Genomic DNA, 18466 nt, shown 5'->3' with positions numbered 1-18466 from the left:
TCCCGTCCCACGGCGGGTGGGTTGGACTAGATGACCTTTAGAGGTCCCTTCCAACCCCAACTATTCTGTGATTCTATGATTCTATTAGCTGTGCATTTTTATAACCTGCACTGAAGATTTGTTGAGAGAGTTTCTGTGTGTGTGTAACAAACAAACAAACAAAACAACTTTAAGAAGTCACATCCTTTTGGGAAGGAGTCCTTAATTTGACCTTGAAAGAAAATAGGAGCATATGCTTTTTTTCATTTATACCTGTTCTGTGATCATGTGTCATAATTTAAGTTAATTAATAAATTAAGTAACTTAATTAAAGTTAATTAATGCTTTAAAGCTTAACATACTTTCTGCTTTAAAATCCTGAAAGTTTTATTAACTTCAGCTACTTTCATGCTTAGAGATCTGAACTGAGATTGGGGTCCCATCACATGAAGTGCAGTACAAGCACAAAAAAGGAGATACGATGTACTGTGTGGTTGCTGTAGCTGGCAAGGGATGGGCACAGAGGAGGAAAAGTAACAGAAAGGTTAAAAATGCATTTTGTTTTGTTTATGAAACTTCCATCAACGCTGTTCATGGCTCTTGCATTTTTTCCTGTTATTATAGAGGAATTTTAATGCCAAATCCCGTTCCCTTTCTCTGGTCTATGCTCCCAATGACTTTAGCATCATGCAAGTTAGGTGAACATGACTTGGCTCCGCCTTTGTCACCATCTCAAATTTGGATGCATTAAAGTCAAACAGATATGTAGATATGTTTTCACTGTTTGGGGATTTTGTGCTGCTTTTGTGCCTTTAAAAGAAAATGCTTAAATGGCGTTTAGTTTAAATAAATGAAAAAAATGAGAATAAACTTGTGTTAAAGAGAAAAAGAGCATGCATTGCCACTAATGTTGAGTGCATGCCCCAGAACCACAGGAACGTACATACGTACATCGTTTTGGGGATGTCTTGCTTGTAGGTTGTGCTGATGTGGCAATGGTGGGTGTCTATGTGTGTGCTTCTAGTCCTATCCCTTTTCCTTTACACGGACACCCAATCTGAGTTATAACCTTAGGTCTAAATTCAGGCAGGCTCATTGATTTCACCCGTGGATTCACTGTTGCCCAGGATTTACTATTTCTTAAATATCTCTGAAGGCCTACACTTGGCCACTGGAAAATTCAAGGTGGAGGGAATGCAGCTAACCGTCCCTGTGTCCTGTGAGCAAAAAGCAACAGATCGGATGATGTGGTTCGGATTTTTGCTTACGTACTCCCCATTTGGGTCTTGTTGCTAACTTAGTAGCCTTCAAGGTGGTGATTGCAAAATCAAATTCAAGACATACAGTGATACCCAAAAGATATTAAGACCACCTGACCTTTTGCATTTTTAGACTTTGGTTTTGTATTGCTTGATCTTGAGAGAAAAAGGAAGGCTTTTCCCAGGGAAGATTGCATCGCCTTGGGCATAGGCAGCGCTGCTGGGAGAACTGGATTCTTGCTCAGCCCTTGCCCTTGCTCAGTTCCTGCAAGATGCTAGCACTGGCACTTAAACCGCAATTTTTATCAGTGGCAGCTAACTGTGTGATTTTTATTTGGTTGTCTGACTTGAGACTCATACTTCTGGCTCAAGAACAGAGGACTTCTGAGAGTTCCCCAGGGTTGGAAGTCCAAGTGTCCCTTTAATAAGGGCAACTGCTTTATGTTGTCTATTTCTGAACAATTCCAATCTTAAAATCACATAAAACCTTTGTGCCACTTGTCCGTATGGGGAGGCTTTGTTAGAACCCAATATTTATCACAGAATCATAGAATACCAGCTTGGAAGGGACCTCAAGGATCATCAGGTCCAGCCTTTCTTGGCAAAAGCATGATCTAGACAAGATGGCCCAGCACCTTGTCCAGCCGAATCTTAAAAGTGTCCCATGTTGGGGAATCCACCACTTCCCTGGGGAGATTATTCCAATGGCTGATTGTTCTCATTGTGAAAAATTTCCCTCTTCTGTCCAATCGGAATCTCCCCAGGAGTAACTTGTACCCATTACCCCTCATCTTTTCCATGTGACTCCTTGAAAAAAGGGAGTCTTCACCGTCTTTGTAGCCACTCTTTAAATACTAGAACATGGTAATAAGGTCTCCCCTAAGCCTTCTTTTCTCAAGGCTGAACAAACCCAGTTCTCTCAGCCTTTCCTCATATGGCAGGCTTCCCAGTCCTTTGATCATCTTTGTGGCCCTGCTCTGGACCCTCTCCAGACCATCTACATCTTTTTTGTATAGCGGAAACCAAAACTGAACACAGTATTCCAGGTGTGGCCTGACAAGTGCTAAGTAGAGTGGGATAATGACTTCTTTATCTCTGCTGGTGATGCCCTTGTTGATGCAACCCAGCATCCTTTTGGCTTTTTCGGCTATTTAGAAATCATCTGATTTCCATCCTAACCTCAAGGCATGGCTTATTTATATCATCTTGTTCTTGTGCCTGCCAAAGATCAATTTAGTCCTTTTCCTCCTCTTTTTGCTAGGTTAAGCAAGCCAAACTCTTGTAAAATATTTTTTTCCTTTTCTCTGATTATCTAGATAGGTCTCATCTTTACCTGCCCCAGCTAGAACTCCCCTTTCTTGAATCTAATGCCGTGAGTTTTAGTTGTAAGTTGTTGGTGACTTGCAGAAATGCTGCATACTCACTGCAGCAGTTGGAATCAGTGCTTCAGCCATATGAAGTAGTATCTATTTCTCTGGAAAACCAGTCAAATTAGTAACTTTTTCCCCTTTATTCTCTCTGTGCCTTTGCTTGTCATCGGTAAAACGATGACCCATGGTGAGCGGGTTGGACTAGATGATCCTCAAATGTCCCTTCCAACCCAAACCATTCTGTGATTCTGAATGTGGGCAATAACCCCTGATCTCACGTAGGTGCTGTAAATGTGAATTGATTGATGTTTGTGAAGCGTTCAGATGCCACGGTGATGAGTGCCATAGAAAATCTTGTGAGGAACTTAATAATCCTGTCATCAGAGCAGCTCTTGGGTAAAGCACAAGGACACACATTATTCAGGGTGAGGAAAACAAAATATTGAATAGCTCCTCATTAAACGCATGTTTGTCCTTTCTGTGCAGTGAGGGAGACAGGGAGCGAGGAAAAATAGTACATAGTAGAGTAAACAAAGGCTGCCTCATGATTAGTATGCACAAGGGAGTGAATGTAAAAATTTCTTTGGCGTTCTTTAATGTTGTATTTCCTTACTCATCTATTCACGCCCTTTATTTTGACATATACTTGGTGGATGAGTTATTAATATATGGTGTGTAAATCCTAGTATTCCTGATGAAAAGGTTACAGTTATTTAGGTAACAAATCTTGTTTAAGGTGAGTCCTTATTTAATTTTCAGCTTTATTTCTTTTTGAATGTTTAACTTTTAAGTTCTTGATAAAAATGAGTCTGTATCTAAGTATCCAGTTTTTCCTACAGTGACACATTGAACAATATAGCTACTGCAATACCAGAAACAGTGTTAGTCTTTTAAGAAAGTTACAGCATATCGTTCACTAAAGTTGCGTTAGAGATAGGGGAGGTATCCAGGGAGAGGAGAATGGAGATGAAAAAGAAACTCCTTCATGGGGGATGAGGAGTAACAAAAGTACCAGAGAGAAACAGCAGTTGTGATTATTCTCATATGAGAACCACTGCTTTTTCATTTCATCTTAATCTTTGCAGATTCTGCCTAAACTGTTTCCATTCTGCAACAATTATCTGGATGGGAAGAGATACCTGAAAAGTACAAAGATTTAAAGAAAACCTTGGAGGTTTGGCAGCAATAAATCTGCAGAAGGCACTGCGTGCCTTTGTCAACCTGGCTTTCTCAAAGAAAGCAACTGTGTTTGAATTTTCCTAATCCTAGTGCTTTTGTTTTCATGGCAAGACACGCTGGGATCCATGGTTTGTGTTGTAGAGTACTGCTGGCCACTGTTAGAAAAGAGTCAAGGGACCAAAACTTGGATTCACACAGTAGGAACATTTGCTTTATTCTGTAAGAGCTAAGGAAACAGCCTACCAAGGGAAGAAAACCCAAAACAAAATGCATGTCTCAGTGCTGCACACTTGGGCATCTTTGATATCATCAATTTTCATCAATCACTGTACTGATTTTCTTCTTTTTTTTCTTTTTTTTTATAATTTCAGTTTGGAAACTGATTAAAGACTTTCCATAGGATTTAATATGGCATCAAAGCAGTCATCTCCCTCAACAGAGGAGCAGGCTTCCTCCGAAATAGATGATCTCTATCTATCGCTGCAAGGTAAGTTACTGTAGTTTTTTGTGCCTTTTTAATGTAGATTTTTGGCAAAAATTATGACTGTGCACAAGTGGAAGGAAATTCCGAGAAACCTGTTAAAACTAACATTATGATCGGTGTAGTTAGTTCATGTCTGTGCTTCTTTGTCGATGTTTCTGTGTTTCATGAGAGACACTTCAGCAGTGAAATGAAAGATAACAGCTCTCATAGTACTTTCTCATGGTATTTTCAGAGCTGTTGCCTTTTTTGGTTCAGATGTGCTCACTGGTTCTTATGCTTTGTTACTCAGAATACGTTACTGTAAACTGTTTTCAAGGGAACCGCCAGCATGAAAACAGTTATGCCATTTCATTAGTTTCCTTGTTTTCAATTTGCTGGCAATTAGGTGGTTGCATTAAGCTGTCTTAATGAGGCTATTAACTACAGTACTATTTTATTTGTTTTTCTGTTCTTACTGCTATATCCCCTGCATGTGTAGAAAGATAGCTTGTGGCCAAAACAAGTAGAAAATTTTTGTGGCTTCTAAAGAAATTTCTTACAGGTCAGAGTCTTTCATCCTTACTTGCAATGAGTTATAACTTGTTAAGGAAGCACTCGCTGACTGATTTTTAATTGTTCCATTTTAATGGCAGCTCCTGGACAGTTAATTGATAATCAGTGCATCAGAGCTGTCCTCTCACATAGGCTTTCTGGGTTTTCCTGAATCACATGTTGAATTTTCTTCTGTAAGAATTTCCTGGGAAGGTTGATCTTTCCTCTAAACCTGTTCATGAAAACATTCACAGTAGCTATCAAGCAGGCTAGTCCAGGCAGCAGGACTAGCACTGCTGGAAAGCCCGTTTCTGATGTGTTTAGAGCCTAGGACGGATGGACTGTGTTTCCACAGAGCTATTTCCTTTTAGCTCACTTGCAATGAAATTACTATGGTGCTTAGTGGAGAGAAAATATCTAAAAAAAGATAGTGCAAAAGAATGTTCTGCCAAGTTACTTTTACAATCCATATTTGCACTAATTTTGTCATTGAAGCTATGCGTTTTGATGAGTGAGTGTTAGCAGTGGTCTGAAGCCAAACGTCTTTAATGGTGAATTTTCTTCCATTTTGCTACAGTATTACATTTTCAGGAGAGCAAGCAAAAACTCCTAGCTGACAGGAGCTAGTCTGACTGTTGCACCAAGTGCAGCTTGTCTGACACACATTTGTTGTGCCAGTCAAACTCAGCCTTCGGTAGAAAGAGTGAGATGGCTGTTGTCATGAAACGGGTTTGGAAAGCACTATCTAGCTTTAAGGCAGAGGGTACTGAAATAAAGTTACATGCGATTTTAGAATAGGGTTTTAGTTTGAAAAATATTTTCTGAATACTAATATTTTCTCATACTATTTTCTGAAAAGTCAGATTGGTGTTTGTGTCAAGTACCAGTAGAGTTTTTTGGTCGATATCTCAGTGAAAAAGCCCTGCTTATTAAAATTACTATATTTCTTTGTTGTAATAATTTGAGCTCCTAGATTATGCTGAAATGAACACACTGCAAACTTGGGGCCATGCTGTATGTGCCTGACTGTTGTAAAACATCCGGAGACGTCCCTTAGAAGTGACATAAGCAATTTTTGTAATGATTAAAGATGCAACAAATGGTACAGACATGTCCTGCATATGGAGCTGTGACGCTGCAGCATCTGCTCTGGGTCACACAAGCAAATGGCGAAACAGCTGTGATGAAGCACTGATGATACATTCCCTGACATGACATATAGAAACCATTAGTAACTCTACCTGCAGATCTGTGGTAGCAAAGGTGAAATAAGAATAATAGGATCGCTCAAGGAAAAGGGTTTTTTCAGTAATAGGAATCTTGGGATGAGATTTGCAAAGCAGCCAGAGACTTTGATTACTTTAAATCTTCAGGTTCACCTGGAGAAGTTTTAGAGAAATCTCAGATTCAAGGAATGGCTGCTTAAAAGTATTAGAAAAGCAGTTTACTTTATGGGTGACTAAAGGTGGATGTAAAACTGGTTATGATCTGCTTTTCAAATTCTTAAGGTATAGCTTCAAAGAGTATGTCCAGCGTTGTATAATACACAGCATAACAGGAGATACGCATAAATAGTTGGCGCAGGAGAAAAAAGTAGGAGTGAGATCTAGTCTGGATTGCTCATATTTTATTCAACATTTAAATTCTTTGTGATCCAGTCTTCTATTTTTCCTGAAAGGCATCCAGTGGTGATAGAGCACTTGTCTAGTCTGGTTAATTAGGACAAGATCAACTTAATGTGCCAATCGGTTTGGTCATATAACTTTGTGAAGTTATATGCCTAAAAAATGTAACAAAACGGTTAGCCTTTTTTTTCCCCCCTTCCCTACGATGTGTAAAACCAAACACTCATTTTAGGTCTCTTTGACTGTGATTTAAGTCACAGTCTTCTGTGAGGAGGACAGCACTTTTTGGAAGAAAAAGAAGGAAAGAGAAGAACAACCTCCTTAAAATAATTAGTGAAGAGGTTACTACTTAGTAGCTCTAATTATTGTAGAAATCCTATTAAATCAATGCCAGTGGCTTAATATTGTAAATATTGCAGGCTGCAAACATTTTGGTGAACAGAGGATGTTTGCCAGGGAAATGCTCCGTTGCGGTGTGCGAACCATCTTTGAAACCTGAAGTCACTTTTGCTGCAGCTACAGAGGGAGCAGGCAGGAGCTCGGGGCTTGGCTGGCCACGAGCATGGGAGGAGTAACGCGGGAGCCCTGTCCTATGTCTCCTCCTCCGATAGCTTCCCTCCCAGCATTGCATTACGGGCTGGCCCCGTAGAAGGGTCCAGCCTGGCACTCGGCCTTCTGTAAATGGAAGAGGCACAGTAGGGGTCCAAAATTGTTTTCAGCTGCCTGAAATGAGGTGGCGTGTCCCCTCCTTTGGTAAGAGAAAGGCTTCATGGCAATGTTTTAAGAACTGTTGGAGATACGACTGCTCTTGGCGGATGAGCCTGAGCGCGGGATTGCAGCAAGGGGAATGTGCAGCCACTTGCAGATGGGTGGCTACAGCAGAAACTGAACAGCGTTTGTGGCGCTCTGGAGTGGGAATATTTTTTGCTTTCAGGATGTAAATCTGTTTACCTGTGATAGTATCCAACCACCGCTTTCCCTCCCACGCACACATCCTTCCACTTTCTTCCCTGGGACAGCAAACAGACCCTACGTGTGGTGTTTCCCACCAAGCCTGTGCAGAACTCTGTTTTCCCTTTTCTTTCCATGCTTGCTGAGCTAATTCAGACACAAAAGAGTGTGTTTTAGCTCTTGGAGTTTCGGGCATGTACTTACTTTTTCAATGTTTAATTAACTGCAGGGGTCCTAATTTTTGGCTCTGCTTATTAATCCCTGTGCATGTTACTGTTTATTACTGTAACCCAAAGAATGATCATAAAAGAAAGTGCCTGCTAAAACTGTTTTTGAAGAGTGTTTAATGATATAAATGAATTATGCTAGTTTCATGCAGTTATGTCTAACCCTTTATGAATGATTTCAAGTGAAATTGAAAATACAGTGATATGTACAGATAGGTTTTGTTGCGCAGGTTGTAGTGGATTGCACTCATCTCTGAGTAAAGGAGGATATCTCTCCAAGACCTGCTTAATTCATCCAGAGGTCAGGTAGACTACTCATTCTTACCCAGCTTTTTTTTTTTTTTTTTTTTGTTCTAGCTGTATGCCTCATCTGTTGGGGCCAGGATGTTATTACAGCTACACTTTTTTTCTTTAACCAGAATGATCAAAAAAAAGTCCATTAAATGTTTATTATGATTTTTCAGGGGTGACTTTTACAAATTGAAAAGCTCCCATAGGAGCTGCACTGAAATTTATGCCCTATTTATGCTGCCTGCTGCCCGGGTGAGGAGCTGGTCTGCAATTCCTGTAACTACGCGGCTTCATGGCATGTGACGGGGCTGATGGCACTGGCGAGGCAACCGACACATGAGACTGCCTAAAAAAAATCAGTCATGGGTATTTTTGTCTGTTTCGCATGCCTAATGAAAAAATAGATTGTATAGTTGTATAAAAGTGTTCCCTGCTAGATAAATTGCAATTTGCTAAAGGCATTATCAGGTGCATAACTGGTTAAAAACTGGCATTAAAATGCCTGAGGAGTGGATGGCTTCTGAGGCACCTGCGTAGGGCACTGAAGGCCACTTATGTTCAACTCCCTGCTTCACTGTGGATTTTCTTTAAAACGTTAGAAAAGCCACTTAAATCCTTATCTCTAAAAGTACATTGATAACTAAATGATGTGACTTGATACCCTTAAGAATTTAACCTGCAACCTCTGTCTATGCCCCCAACTACTGCAGTGCCTCACTTCATGGGCTGTTGTGGCAGTAAAGACAGTGGTGATTTAGAGCTGCTCCAGGATCCTGGCAATGAGAAGAGCAAAAGTGTTTGAGAAAGCTGGGAGGGCAAAACTCAGTGTGAACACGCTTCCTGAGTTAGCAGCACTTCTGGTAAATTGGATAATTTGCTTTCAAAAGGAAAAGGAGGCTGAAGGAAATAGTGTAGAAAGGAAAGTTCCTGCTTGCTGCACAGACATGGTAGTAGTTAATTAGTTAATATTTATACAATATTTAGATTTAAAAAGACCCATTCCCGTAGAAATATTTTTATCGCCTTCATTGGGCTTTGGATAAACTTCTTCATCTTAACAAAAAAACCTGTGTTTGTTTTTAATTGCTTAACACCATGTTGCTGAACATAAATGCTGGAAATAACTCTTTTGCCCAGCTTTCCTGTCTGCAGAAAGTGAAACTGTTACTGGGTGGAAGGGAAGGGACTATATAGAGGGCCCTGGGGTGAATTTCTCACCCTCCTCCTGGGTTGGCAAGTACTTAGCGGTTTTTCTGGTAGTTTCTATCATTTACAGCACATACCTGCTTGGTGTATTAGTTCATATCAGCAGTGCTGTCTGGAAGGAGGTCTCCCAGTTATCCCTGCTGACCACACTTTGGTTCATTTTGCTGAGCCATCAGGGCGTATGGAAATGGTTATTTTGAATGAAACAAATAAATGCTCCAAGAAGGTACCATGGCTGTCTGTGGGCATTCAGGCTACAGCTAGTCCAACACAACCTTTCTTCCATACACACATGGTGGGTACGCTACACCCTGAACACCAGCTCTTTGGATCTGCTGATCTGTTCCTGTTGAGCTGCACTGCTTCCTACTGTAGACATTGCCTCAGCTGACCTGAATGGTGGAAGGAAGATATAAAAATATCATACACAAGAAATAATTCCTTGTGGCAAAACAGAGATGGGAAGATGACAGGCTTGCGCTCATTAATTTCAAATAATTGTTTAAAAAAATTTTTTTAAAAAAGAAAAAAACAACGCAGTTGTAAATGGTTCACTGGCAGTGATGCACCGGTCATCATGATAGAAGAAAACCTCTTTGCTGACGTTGTTTGATCAGTGTGGACAGATAAGGTACATCTGCTCTGCCGCGGTTTGCTTCCCCCAGCTCCCTGCTGAGGGAGGAGACAGTGCTTTCCTGTGAGCTGCTGTCTCCGACCTTGAGAAGGGAGGCACGAAAGGCAACAGAAGAGAGGAGATTAATTTTAAGTCTGGCTTTTCTGTATAGCTGTTAAAGGAAGGCTGAGAGTAAAACCATGGCTGGCAGCACTCCTGCCCTCCCCTCCTCTTCCTCCTGGGAGAGTTCAGCACCACCATGGTCCCTGCCGTGTCCCCATGCTCCAGCCCTTAATGATTAGTCTGGTTTGTAGCACTTGTTGATAGCTCATTACTGGATTAAACAGTCATTGTCCAGCAGTGTGTATTGATTTTTGGCTAGCCTACGTGACACGCTGCTTCTCTGTGTTATTCCTCCCTAAAGAGTTGTTCTGAAGATTAGCTTTAAAACACACAGTGAAATGTGATAGATTTTGGGTGTTTTCAGATTAGCAGGTTCTTATTTTGTTCTCAGATCCACTTTTTGGCTCAGTGAGTTTTGACCCAAAGTAAAGAAAATTATCCGTTTTTTCTGATAGCTTTTTTATTCTGGGTCAGTGACATTTTGAAAACTAGGGCGAGAGAAAACCAAGGTCACTTACGAGTCCTATAAAAAGGCCTAACAAAGAATCCATTCATCCTCATAAAAATAAAAATCCGTATTAATTAACCACGTGGTAGAGAGAAGAATTTAAGAGCTTGATTAAATCATTAGCACCTCTGAGCAGTAGAGTGTGGGGGGGAGCTGGGACGGAAAACACATTAGGCCTGAGAATTGAAATACGACTGCCTGCCACGGTGCCAGAAGCACATCTGTACTGAGCTGTGTGTTGTATGGCCTGGATGGAAGCAGAGTGACTGCTGCACTACAGTCTAGGGAGATATTGGCAGGCATGGAGTTTTGTTATTGATTCACAATGAGTTTTTTTTAAATTATTATTTATTTGTGTAGGAAAATAAGCCACATTGCAGCTCAGGCTGCGGCTGCTTGGAAGGCAGCCCGGTGGGTTGCACTAGGCAGTTGCTGTAGCTTGGGGAAGGTGTAAGGTGTGCTTAGATGTGTGCAGTGAAATAGCCACCTTGTACTTTCGCCAGGTGAGACATTTGACTGAGAGCTGCCCACATGCATCAACACTTGCAGTATCTGGCCCATGTTGCGTAATGCTTCTGCACATGGAGAGATTCAACCAAAACAAGACCAAATGTCCTCATCCTAACCATCTTTCTGTAACCAACCCCAAAAGCAAGTTCTCCAAATCAGTAGCAGTAGTGTGCGTTTGGCAAGAGCTACAGCTGGAAGAGTCACTGGCATCAGGCAGAGTAGTTAATATTTGCTTTCCCTCCCTTTTCAAATGCCAGCAATACCAGCCTTGCCTGCCTGATGAAATTGAGCACAGCTACTCAATAATCACTCATTAGGTAATTGGAATGGCTCCCACATGGGTATTCAACCAAAGGGTGTGGTTGGGTCCTGTGCTAACATGAAGCCAATATCTCCATGCTATTTATGTCCTCCTTGTGAGTGTTGCGACGTTAATTGGTCTGCGTGGCAAGTTTGCACTTATTTTCTGTTTTCCAAACAAAACAGAATTTTGAGATTGCATTTCTGTCTGTGTCTTTAAGTCTGCCCTTATCTTAGTGTTCATCATGATCTCTGTGATATTTAAAAAGAAGCATAAAACAATCCAGCAAGCAGGGGAAATCGACTGTTTGGTGCTCCGACAGGATCATAGTATTGCATATTGGAGGAGGACTGTTGAAAGATGTGTTAGCTACAGGATGCAAAACAGTCCTCGACGCACGTAATGTGTGAATGTTTTTCTTGCCGCTCACCCGCCTGGTGAAGCAGGAGGTCTGTGGTCAGGTGGTGGGGTTAGGAGCAGGAGACTGCGGCTTGCTCCGCTTCGTGAGCTGATGAAGCTCAGCGCGGCAAGCCCTTCAGGCCGTCTTGGATGATGAAAAGCCACCCAGGACTGGGGTTTGTGTTTGCCAGATTACCAGGGCGTAATAAAGTGTGGGACATTTTCCTCTGAGTGGCATTTTCATTTTCATGGGCAGAGCAGTCAAGATTTTTTTGTTTTCCCCAAGGGCTTGATACTTTTGGTATCTTTTATCCTGCCCAGCCTACAAAAACATACCTATCTATTGCTGAGTAGTCTTGCCACTTGCCTTATACTATCAAACTTGCCTTCACATTAATCTTTTGTGCAAGAGCATGCTTTCAGAGGCAGAAGAGATAATCCGCTCCCACCCCATCTCTCAGATTTGTTTCTTCTTGCAAGCTGATGGCCTGGTCAGTCTCCCGCTGCCTCTCCCATGCGGCAGGAGCATTTACCCCAGCTGGGAAGTGGGCAGCAAGTAACCCCGCAGCTGCCTTGCCCGCCATCTCCCTCCAGGCCTAGGCCATGCACACTGCCCTACCACCCGCCGCTCCTCAGGGACCTGCACCAGGGCCATGGTGCATGACATGCACCGTTCTCTCCTATCCTCCCGGCAGGGCGGTGGGCCAGCATCCCACCCCATCTGCATCCCTGTATGCAGGACGGCCGAGCCTCTGTGTTGCCATGACCCCAGTGCCCACAGCTCCATCTTCTGCTCCTGGCTGCTCAAAGCAGCCCCTTCTGTCACTCGGCACAGCGGGGAGAGGGCCTTGCGCTTTCTCTCCACTTTGTACCTCTTCTGCCTCTCAGTCTTTGCCTTCCTGCTGCCTGGGATGAGAGACGAGCTGCACGAGAGGCAGGAGCGTTGCAGGCCGACCCCTGGGGTGGCTGCCCATAGCCATGTAGAGAGGGACTGGCATCTGCCTCAGCCCTCAGAGGGAAGGACTGGGACAGCCGTGTGGCTGGCGCAGGCCAAGGACGGTGGTTTGGGTGACCAAAACATCAACTCTCCTAACTGTATCATCTTGCCCTCCCTCAGTTAATAGTCTACTTGACCTGCTTTGTAATGTCTGGGCTATTAAAAACCAGTGTGGCCTTTTGGGGTTTTATTCAAAAGGGGAAGGGGGGGGGATGACCGCCCTTCCACAGCTCCAGGCAGCCCCTTGCGGGGGGGTACTGTTTTTTGGCCTGCGTTTTGGGAAGCCAACCCCAATGCTTGCAGTCAAAGCTGATGTGGAAAGGGAGAGAAAAAGGAGTTTGTGTTCACGCCTGCTCCCACGAGCTGTTGGGATGGCCGTTGGCGGCAGCACCTGTGCAGCAGTGAGACCTGAAAGGCCGTAATCTCAGGTGCCAACACCTCCTGCTGTTACCTCAGACAGACGTCCAGCAAGGATGTATGGTTTTGGTGGTGGTGTGTCTTGGGAATGGGGTGGTTTTTTGGGAGGGAGTGTGGGCTGGGAAGTCGCATGATCCTCTGGCCATGACCAGGGATGGGGCTGGGGAGCTGGTCTGGTCTGCCTCTGCTGCTCACGCTCTGCTTCACCTTTTGGGGGAACTAGACTTTTCTTCATTTCTGCTACCCACAAGCCATGGAGAAAGGATTTCCCCTCTCTTGATCTCTACTGTGATGTGAGAAATGGTTTAAATATCCTGATTTTTGAAACACGGGCTTAAACAATTTCCTGTCTCCCTTCACAACCACTGGTAGTTTATCACTGCATGCCAGCCTGCAGGACCTGGGTGAAGAGCTGTATTTCTGCATGACCGGGTCACGCTTTGAGTCCCATTTCACCATTTTTCACCTGGGCACAAGTTCAAGCATTTCCTACTTTCTCCCTCCTATTTTAAGACCCCGCGTGCCCCTGTTTGGCCAGATCAATGGTCTGCATTCCCCAGGGAGGGCCCAGCACTGAAAAGGATGCTGTTAGAGGGTATATTCCCCAATGACAGCTTAATAACTCTCCCCAGCCCTTCAGTTAGCCTAGACATCCCGTTGTATGGCTTCACCTGCAGATTTGCATTTATCGCCTAACCCCAGCCTCCATCCTGGTCTCGTCGCCCAAGCCCATGCACAGATTTTTCCAAATTTCAAGATGGATCTTGTACTGACGACTGCTGAGTCTTTCAAGGAACATTTAGGAACGGATGGAGTTATTCTAGATGTATTGCTCTGTAGGATGATGTGTTCACACTGCTGTTTGCATTTGCTGAGCTTTTCAGAAAAGCTTCATTAGTTGCTCTTTGCTGCATCCAGTAGAAGTATGCTTGATGGTTGCAGAGGTCCTTGCAGTATCATCTCTGCAAGCAAGAAAATGTCAGCACTAAAATTAGAGTTGAGAAAAACTAATATTAAATTGTATCTTAATACCTGGAAGAACAGACCTTAGGTTTGAGATGGATGCCATGTATCTTTTTGAGAAAGAGAAATAAAACCAGCTGACTTTTTCCATTAACTGTTTTTTGTTGTTTTTTTTTTTTCTCAGTGCAGCGAGAGTTTACACAGAAGAAAACCTTCACTAGCTGGATAAATTCAATATTGGCAAAGGTAAGAAAGGGATTCTTTAGGAAAGATATGCCTTTTGCCTTTTTGATTCATATGTGCTGTATGGAGATTAAAATTTTTAGGAATAAACAAAATTAGCACAAGATTTTTAGGCACTGGCTGGAAAAAGTAGCCCCTGGAAAGCATTTGTTTAAAAGGTGTAACAGCATTGTATCAGTGTTCGTCCAGGGACATTTGTAAGAGGTGGTTTGTTGAGTAGATGACAGTATCTTTCTTGCTGATGTGGTAAAACATACTTGTGCTGGATTGTGGCACATGTCTCAGGGTTTTATGAGGTTCTGTATTTATGATTAGTTTTACTGTGTTCAGGTAAGTATTATTCTATTATGCAGTCCAAGAACATGAGTTTAATGGGATGATCTGAGTGACTGGTAAGTATTAAGACAAACTACGTAGTAGTGTAGGTGGTCTTTAAGCTTTCACAAAGCAACTCATGCAGCATATGCTGGGGCTTTGACTTGCTCAGGTACAAAAAGAATCCTGTTTCAGTCCCTCCTTGAGCAGAAGCTGCTGAGCTCATGGTAGGTTTGTGTTGTCCACAAGCAGGTGAAAAGAGTGAGGGTTTAGTTATTCAGCTCCATAGTCAACTCAGGGTACATTGATTAAGAAGTCAAAATATGAATTAACTGCTTCTCTTAACTTTCTCTTTTTTAAAGTTTTGGGGTCTTTTGCCACATACCTCCTTGAAAAGTGTAAATACTTGAAAATGAGGCCTAAAATAACCCTTGTAAAACTCAGAGGCAGGGCAAGGGGGAATAAGAGACAAACATAATAATGGGTTAGAAGAAGCAGGATATGGCTGATTAAGAGGCGGGATTTATATTTCAGCTTATTAGAAAAATAAAGGATGCTAAACATTTTTTAACAACAGAGTAATCTGTGATGTTCTGCAGAGTGTTGAATTCAAAATGACAAAAGATGGTGTGACAACCATTGAAATTTATTTTGCAGCATACACCTCCTTCTGTAATCTCAGACCTGTATACAGACATACAGCAAGGACATTTGCTTTTGGATCTGTTGGAAGTGCTTTCAGGTCAACATCTGGTAAGACAGAGTAATAAAAATATTACCTCAATCCTTCATCAAATCCAGCAAAGATTTCTGGATATGCTTAATTGTAACCATATGAATGATCCCTCTGGAATCATAGAGCTATTTGCAAGTAACTTATTCTTACACCACTGACACTGAAACACGCTGAAATAAGTTGATCCAAAGTAATTTGTGAATCTTTGCAGGACTTCCCTTATCAAAATATAAAATAAAATTAATTTTTGCACCTGAGGATGTAACCTGTTCTTTTTGCTTCACAGCCACGGGAAAAAGGATTTAATACCTTCCAGTGCAGAAGCAACATAGAAAATGCTTTGGCATTTTTAAAGAGCAGATCAGTGAGTATTAACTTCAAAATTCACGACTAGAGCCAATTTAGCTGGTGGAACGTTTTCCTTGTTAACAATGATCCTTTTTTTTTTCCCCCTAGCTCAAGCTCATAAATATTCATGTTGCTGACATTATTGAAGGAAAACCTTCCATTGTGCTTGGCCTAATTTGGACAATTATATTTCATTTTCATGTAAGTATTTCAGCGATGTAAGGGAGTTTTAGTAGAGGGAAAAAGCCTAAAAATGTGTTGACTTACATGGTTTCCAAACAAGATGAATTAGTACAAAGCAGATTATTTTCTGACATCTGGAAGGGACGGCTCGGGGAGGAGACGCACCAGTGCGTCTTTCCTGTGTCTCAGAGCTGCTTCACCAATGCAATGGTGGCATTACAGCATGAGGAACAGTATCTAGCTGTAAATGGTAGGAAGGAAAGATATTGAGATTTTTTTAAAGTAACCACTTAGAAAATAGGCTAAACTTTGCCTATCTGTCTAAGGCCTGTAATGATTAAGCTCCAAATAGAGCAAGTAGTGCAAAGTGGCTCGCACCCATTTCCCTCAGAGGCAGCCCCCCTCTTCAGTGTTGGCTGTGCTCACAATGTGTAATTCTTGCTATTATTTTTTTCAGTACCAGGTGCCTGAAATAACATGAAGGCTGTCATAGTGATGTTTCTTACACAAGATACTGAGCATGTGTCTTGCGTGGCATGAGGTTATGGGGAGGTTTGAAAGCACGGGGCCTTGCTTTAATCATGTTGCAGGACTGTAGAGGATGATGGAGCCAAACATCACTGATGGAGCCCAGCAGTGAATTAACATAGGTGCACTGGGGGTGAACTGGTGACTGGGGCTCAAGAGTGCACTAAGCAAAGTTATTTAACAGTATTGTAGCCCACATTTTTCTTGGTAAAGGTACTTTGGTGCTGAAGATTCTTGTGTTGCACATAGCCTATGCATTATCTTTTTACCTAAACCAAGCTTCTCTAATGAAATGTAGATCTCTGAGGTTGATTGAGTAGGTTTTCCTGCACCCTGAGTGAGCGAGCAAACTCTGAGCATGCCTAATACATGACACTGTTGACAGCAGAAAACACAGCTGCCAAGGGCTGCCTTCACTGGTAGGAGGAGTAGAAAAGCACATTGAGTGAGGAGGTCCCCTGTTGCCATTGCCAGTACCCACATGGAAGTCTTTGGGTGAATATTTCCTGCCAAAAAATCACCTGAAGATGGGAATTCAGCATGAAATAGTTCAGGTTGAACAGATAAAAAAACCTGATCTGATCTTTGGAGGCAGGGAACTACTATTAACAGCTGTGATTGAGTCCTTTCTAATTCTCTGTGTTTTTCTGCCATTGATGTCTTGGTAGTTTTTCACTGAAGCCTGATTAACTCTCCCATCATCTCTGATAGATTGAAGAACTTGCCAGGACACTTGCTTGTACTTACAATCAGCCTTCACTTGATTGTTCAAGTGCTGTTGACTGCTCTCCAAAGGCAAGCCGATCAGCTAAAAAAAGTGCTAAAATTAAGGAACGGTGGAAGATCTCTGCTACAAAGGCTCTTTTGTTGTGGGCAAAAGAACAATGTTCACTGTAAGTTCCATCTAAGACTTACAAATAGTATGTTACACATTATATTTACTGTTTTCCTCTAAATGTGGTGATATTTTCCCCTGTTTTTTTTAACATTACTTAGTGACAGCTTAGCAAAAAATCCTTTAGATTTCAGATGTTATTACCAGTACTTTTAGCATCAATCAGGCCCTAAATGTTTTGACATGAGCCCTTTAAATATAATAATGTGAAGCTAATCCTGCTAATGAAATACCACAATATAAATTGAGTTGTTTGGCTTTTCTCTTTTAGGGGCTTCTGTGTGATAAGTCTAGTGGAATGTTTACATGATTTGCTAGTTTTAATCCTCATGGCTGGCACTGGTTAACAAAGTTTCAATAATTAATTTTTTTTTTTAATGGAAAACGTAGGCTTTCTAGGATTCCCACATCTCATGTTTTTCTGTCAAAACACTGCATGATCCCCAAGAAGGACCCTATTCCTAGAGGTCCTAGTCCCCCAATTCTAACAAGATGTTTGCTTATGCTTGAGGTACAGATAGCTCTGTTGATTTCAGTGGGAGTATTCACAGCGCAAAATCTAGAGCAGATACAGGTATTTCTTGCAAGGGGCAGGCTTTACATTTTCTTCAAGGGCTACTGCTTCACTCCAAGACGTTTCAAATATGTTTTACAATAATGTCACCCCTTTTCTCTCCACCTCTTTGGTTGCTTTATGTACTGATAACATCTTACTAATATTCCATGTTGTTAGTGGGAGATAAAGGCCTTCATCAGCACATCAGACACTTTCTGCTGGGAGAATGTTTTCAGGCACTGAAGTTTCCCTTTTAGCTGTGTTTTATCAGGACGAGATTGATTGGCATGTAAAAAAACAGCTCGCTCTCCATTTAATCATCTTCTTTCTTTTGCTTGTTTTTCTTTTTCAGCAATATTGCTGTCTGTTTTGTAGCATCCTTTCTGAACTGTGATTATTACGTTGAATGATTTTGTTATCAGCTCACGTTATCGGCTCACGGCTTAGACTTAGTGTACTCTGCGCTGGGTAAAAAACTGGCTGGACGGCCGGGCCCAGAGAGTTGTGGTGAATGGAGTTCAATCCAGTTGGCGGCCGGTCACGAGCGGTGTTCCCCAGGGCTCAGTTTTGGGGCCGGTCTTGTTCAATATCTTTATCAATGATCTGGACGAGGGGATCGAGTGCACCCTCAGTAAGTTTGCAGACGACACCAAGTTGGGCGGGAATGTTGATCTGCTCAAGGGTAGGAAGGCTCTGCAGAGGGACCTGGACAGGCTGGATCGATGGGCC

General features: G+C 42.2%; 1 protein-coding gene across 1 annotated transcript in view; it reads left to right on the top strand.

The window, feature by feature from the left end:
- Window positions 1-18466, top strand: part of SYNE2 (spectrin repeat containing, nuclear envelope 2) — a 203754-nt gene that overhangs the window by 10043 nt on the left and 175245 nt on the right. The window contains exons 2-7 of the mRNA XM_009332747.1: window positions 4159-4274; window positions 14118-14179; window positions 15149-15244; window positions 15514-15591; window positions 15684-15776; window positions 16998-17179. Coding sequence (XP_009331022.1) covers window positions 4196-4274; window positions 14118-14179; window positions 15149-15244; window positions 15514-15591; window positions 15684-15776; window positions 16998-17179 — 590 coding nt within the window. The 5' untranslated portion in view covers window positions 4159-4195. The remainder of the gene's footprint in view (window positions 1-4158; window positions 4275-14117; window positions 14180-15148; window positions 15245-15513; window positions 15592-15683; window positions 15777-16997; window positions 17180-18466) is intronic.

Source organism: Pygoscelis adeliae, unplaced genomic scaffold, assembly GCF_000699105.1.
Source record: "Pygoscelis adeliae isolate BGI_AS28 unplaced genomic scaffold, ASM69910v1 Scaffold179, whole genome shotgun sequence".
NCBI classification, from domain to species: domain Eukaryota; kingdom Metazoa; phylum Chordata; class Aves; order Sphenisciformes; family Spheniscidae; genus Pygoscelis; species Pygoscelis adeliae.
Note: the sequence above shows the minus strand (reverse complement) of the source record. Positions and strands in the feature narration are given on the sequence as shown.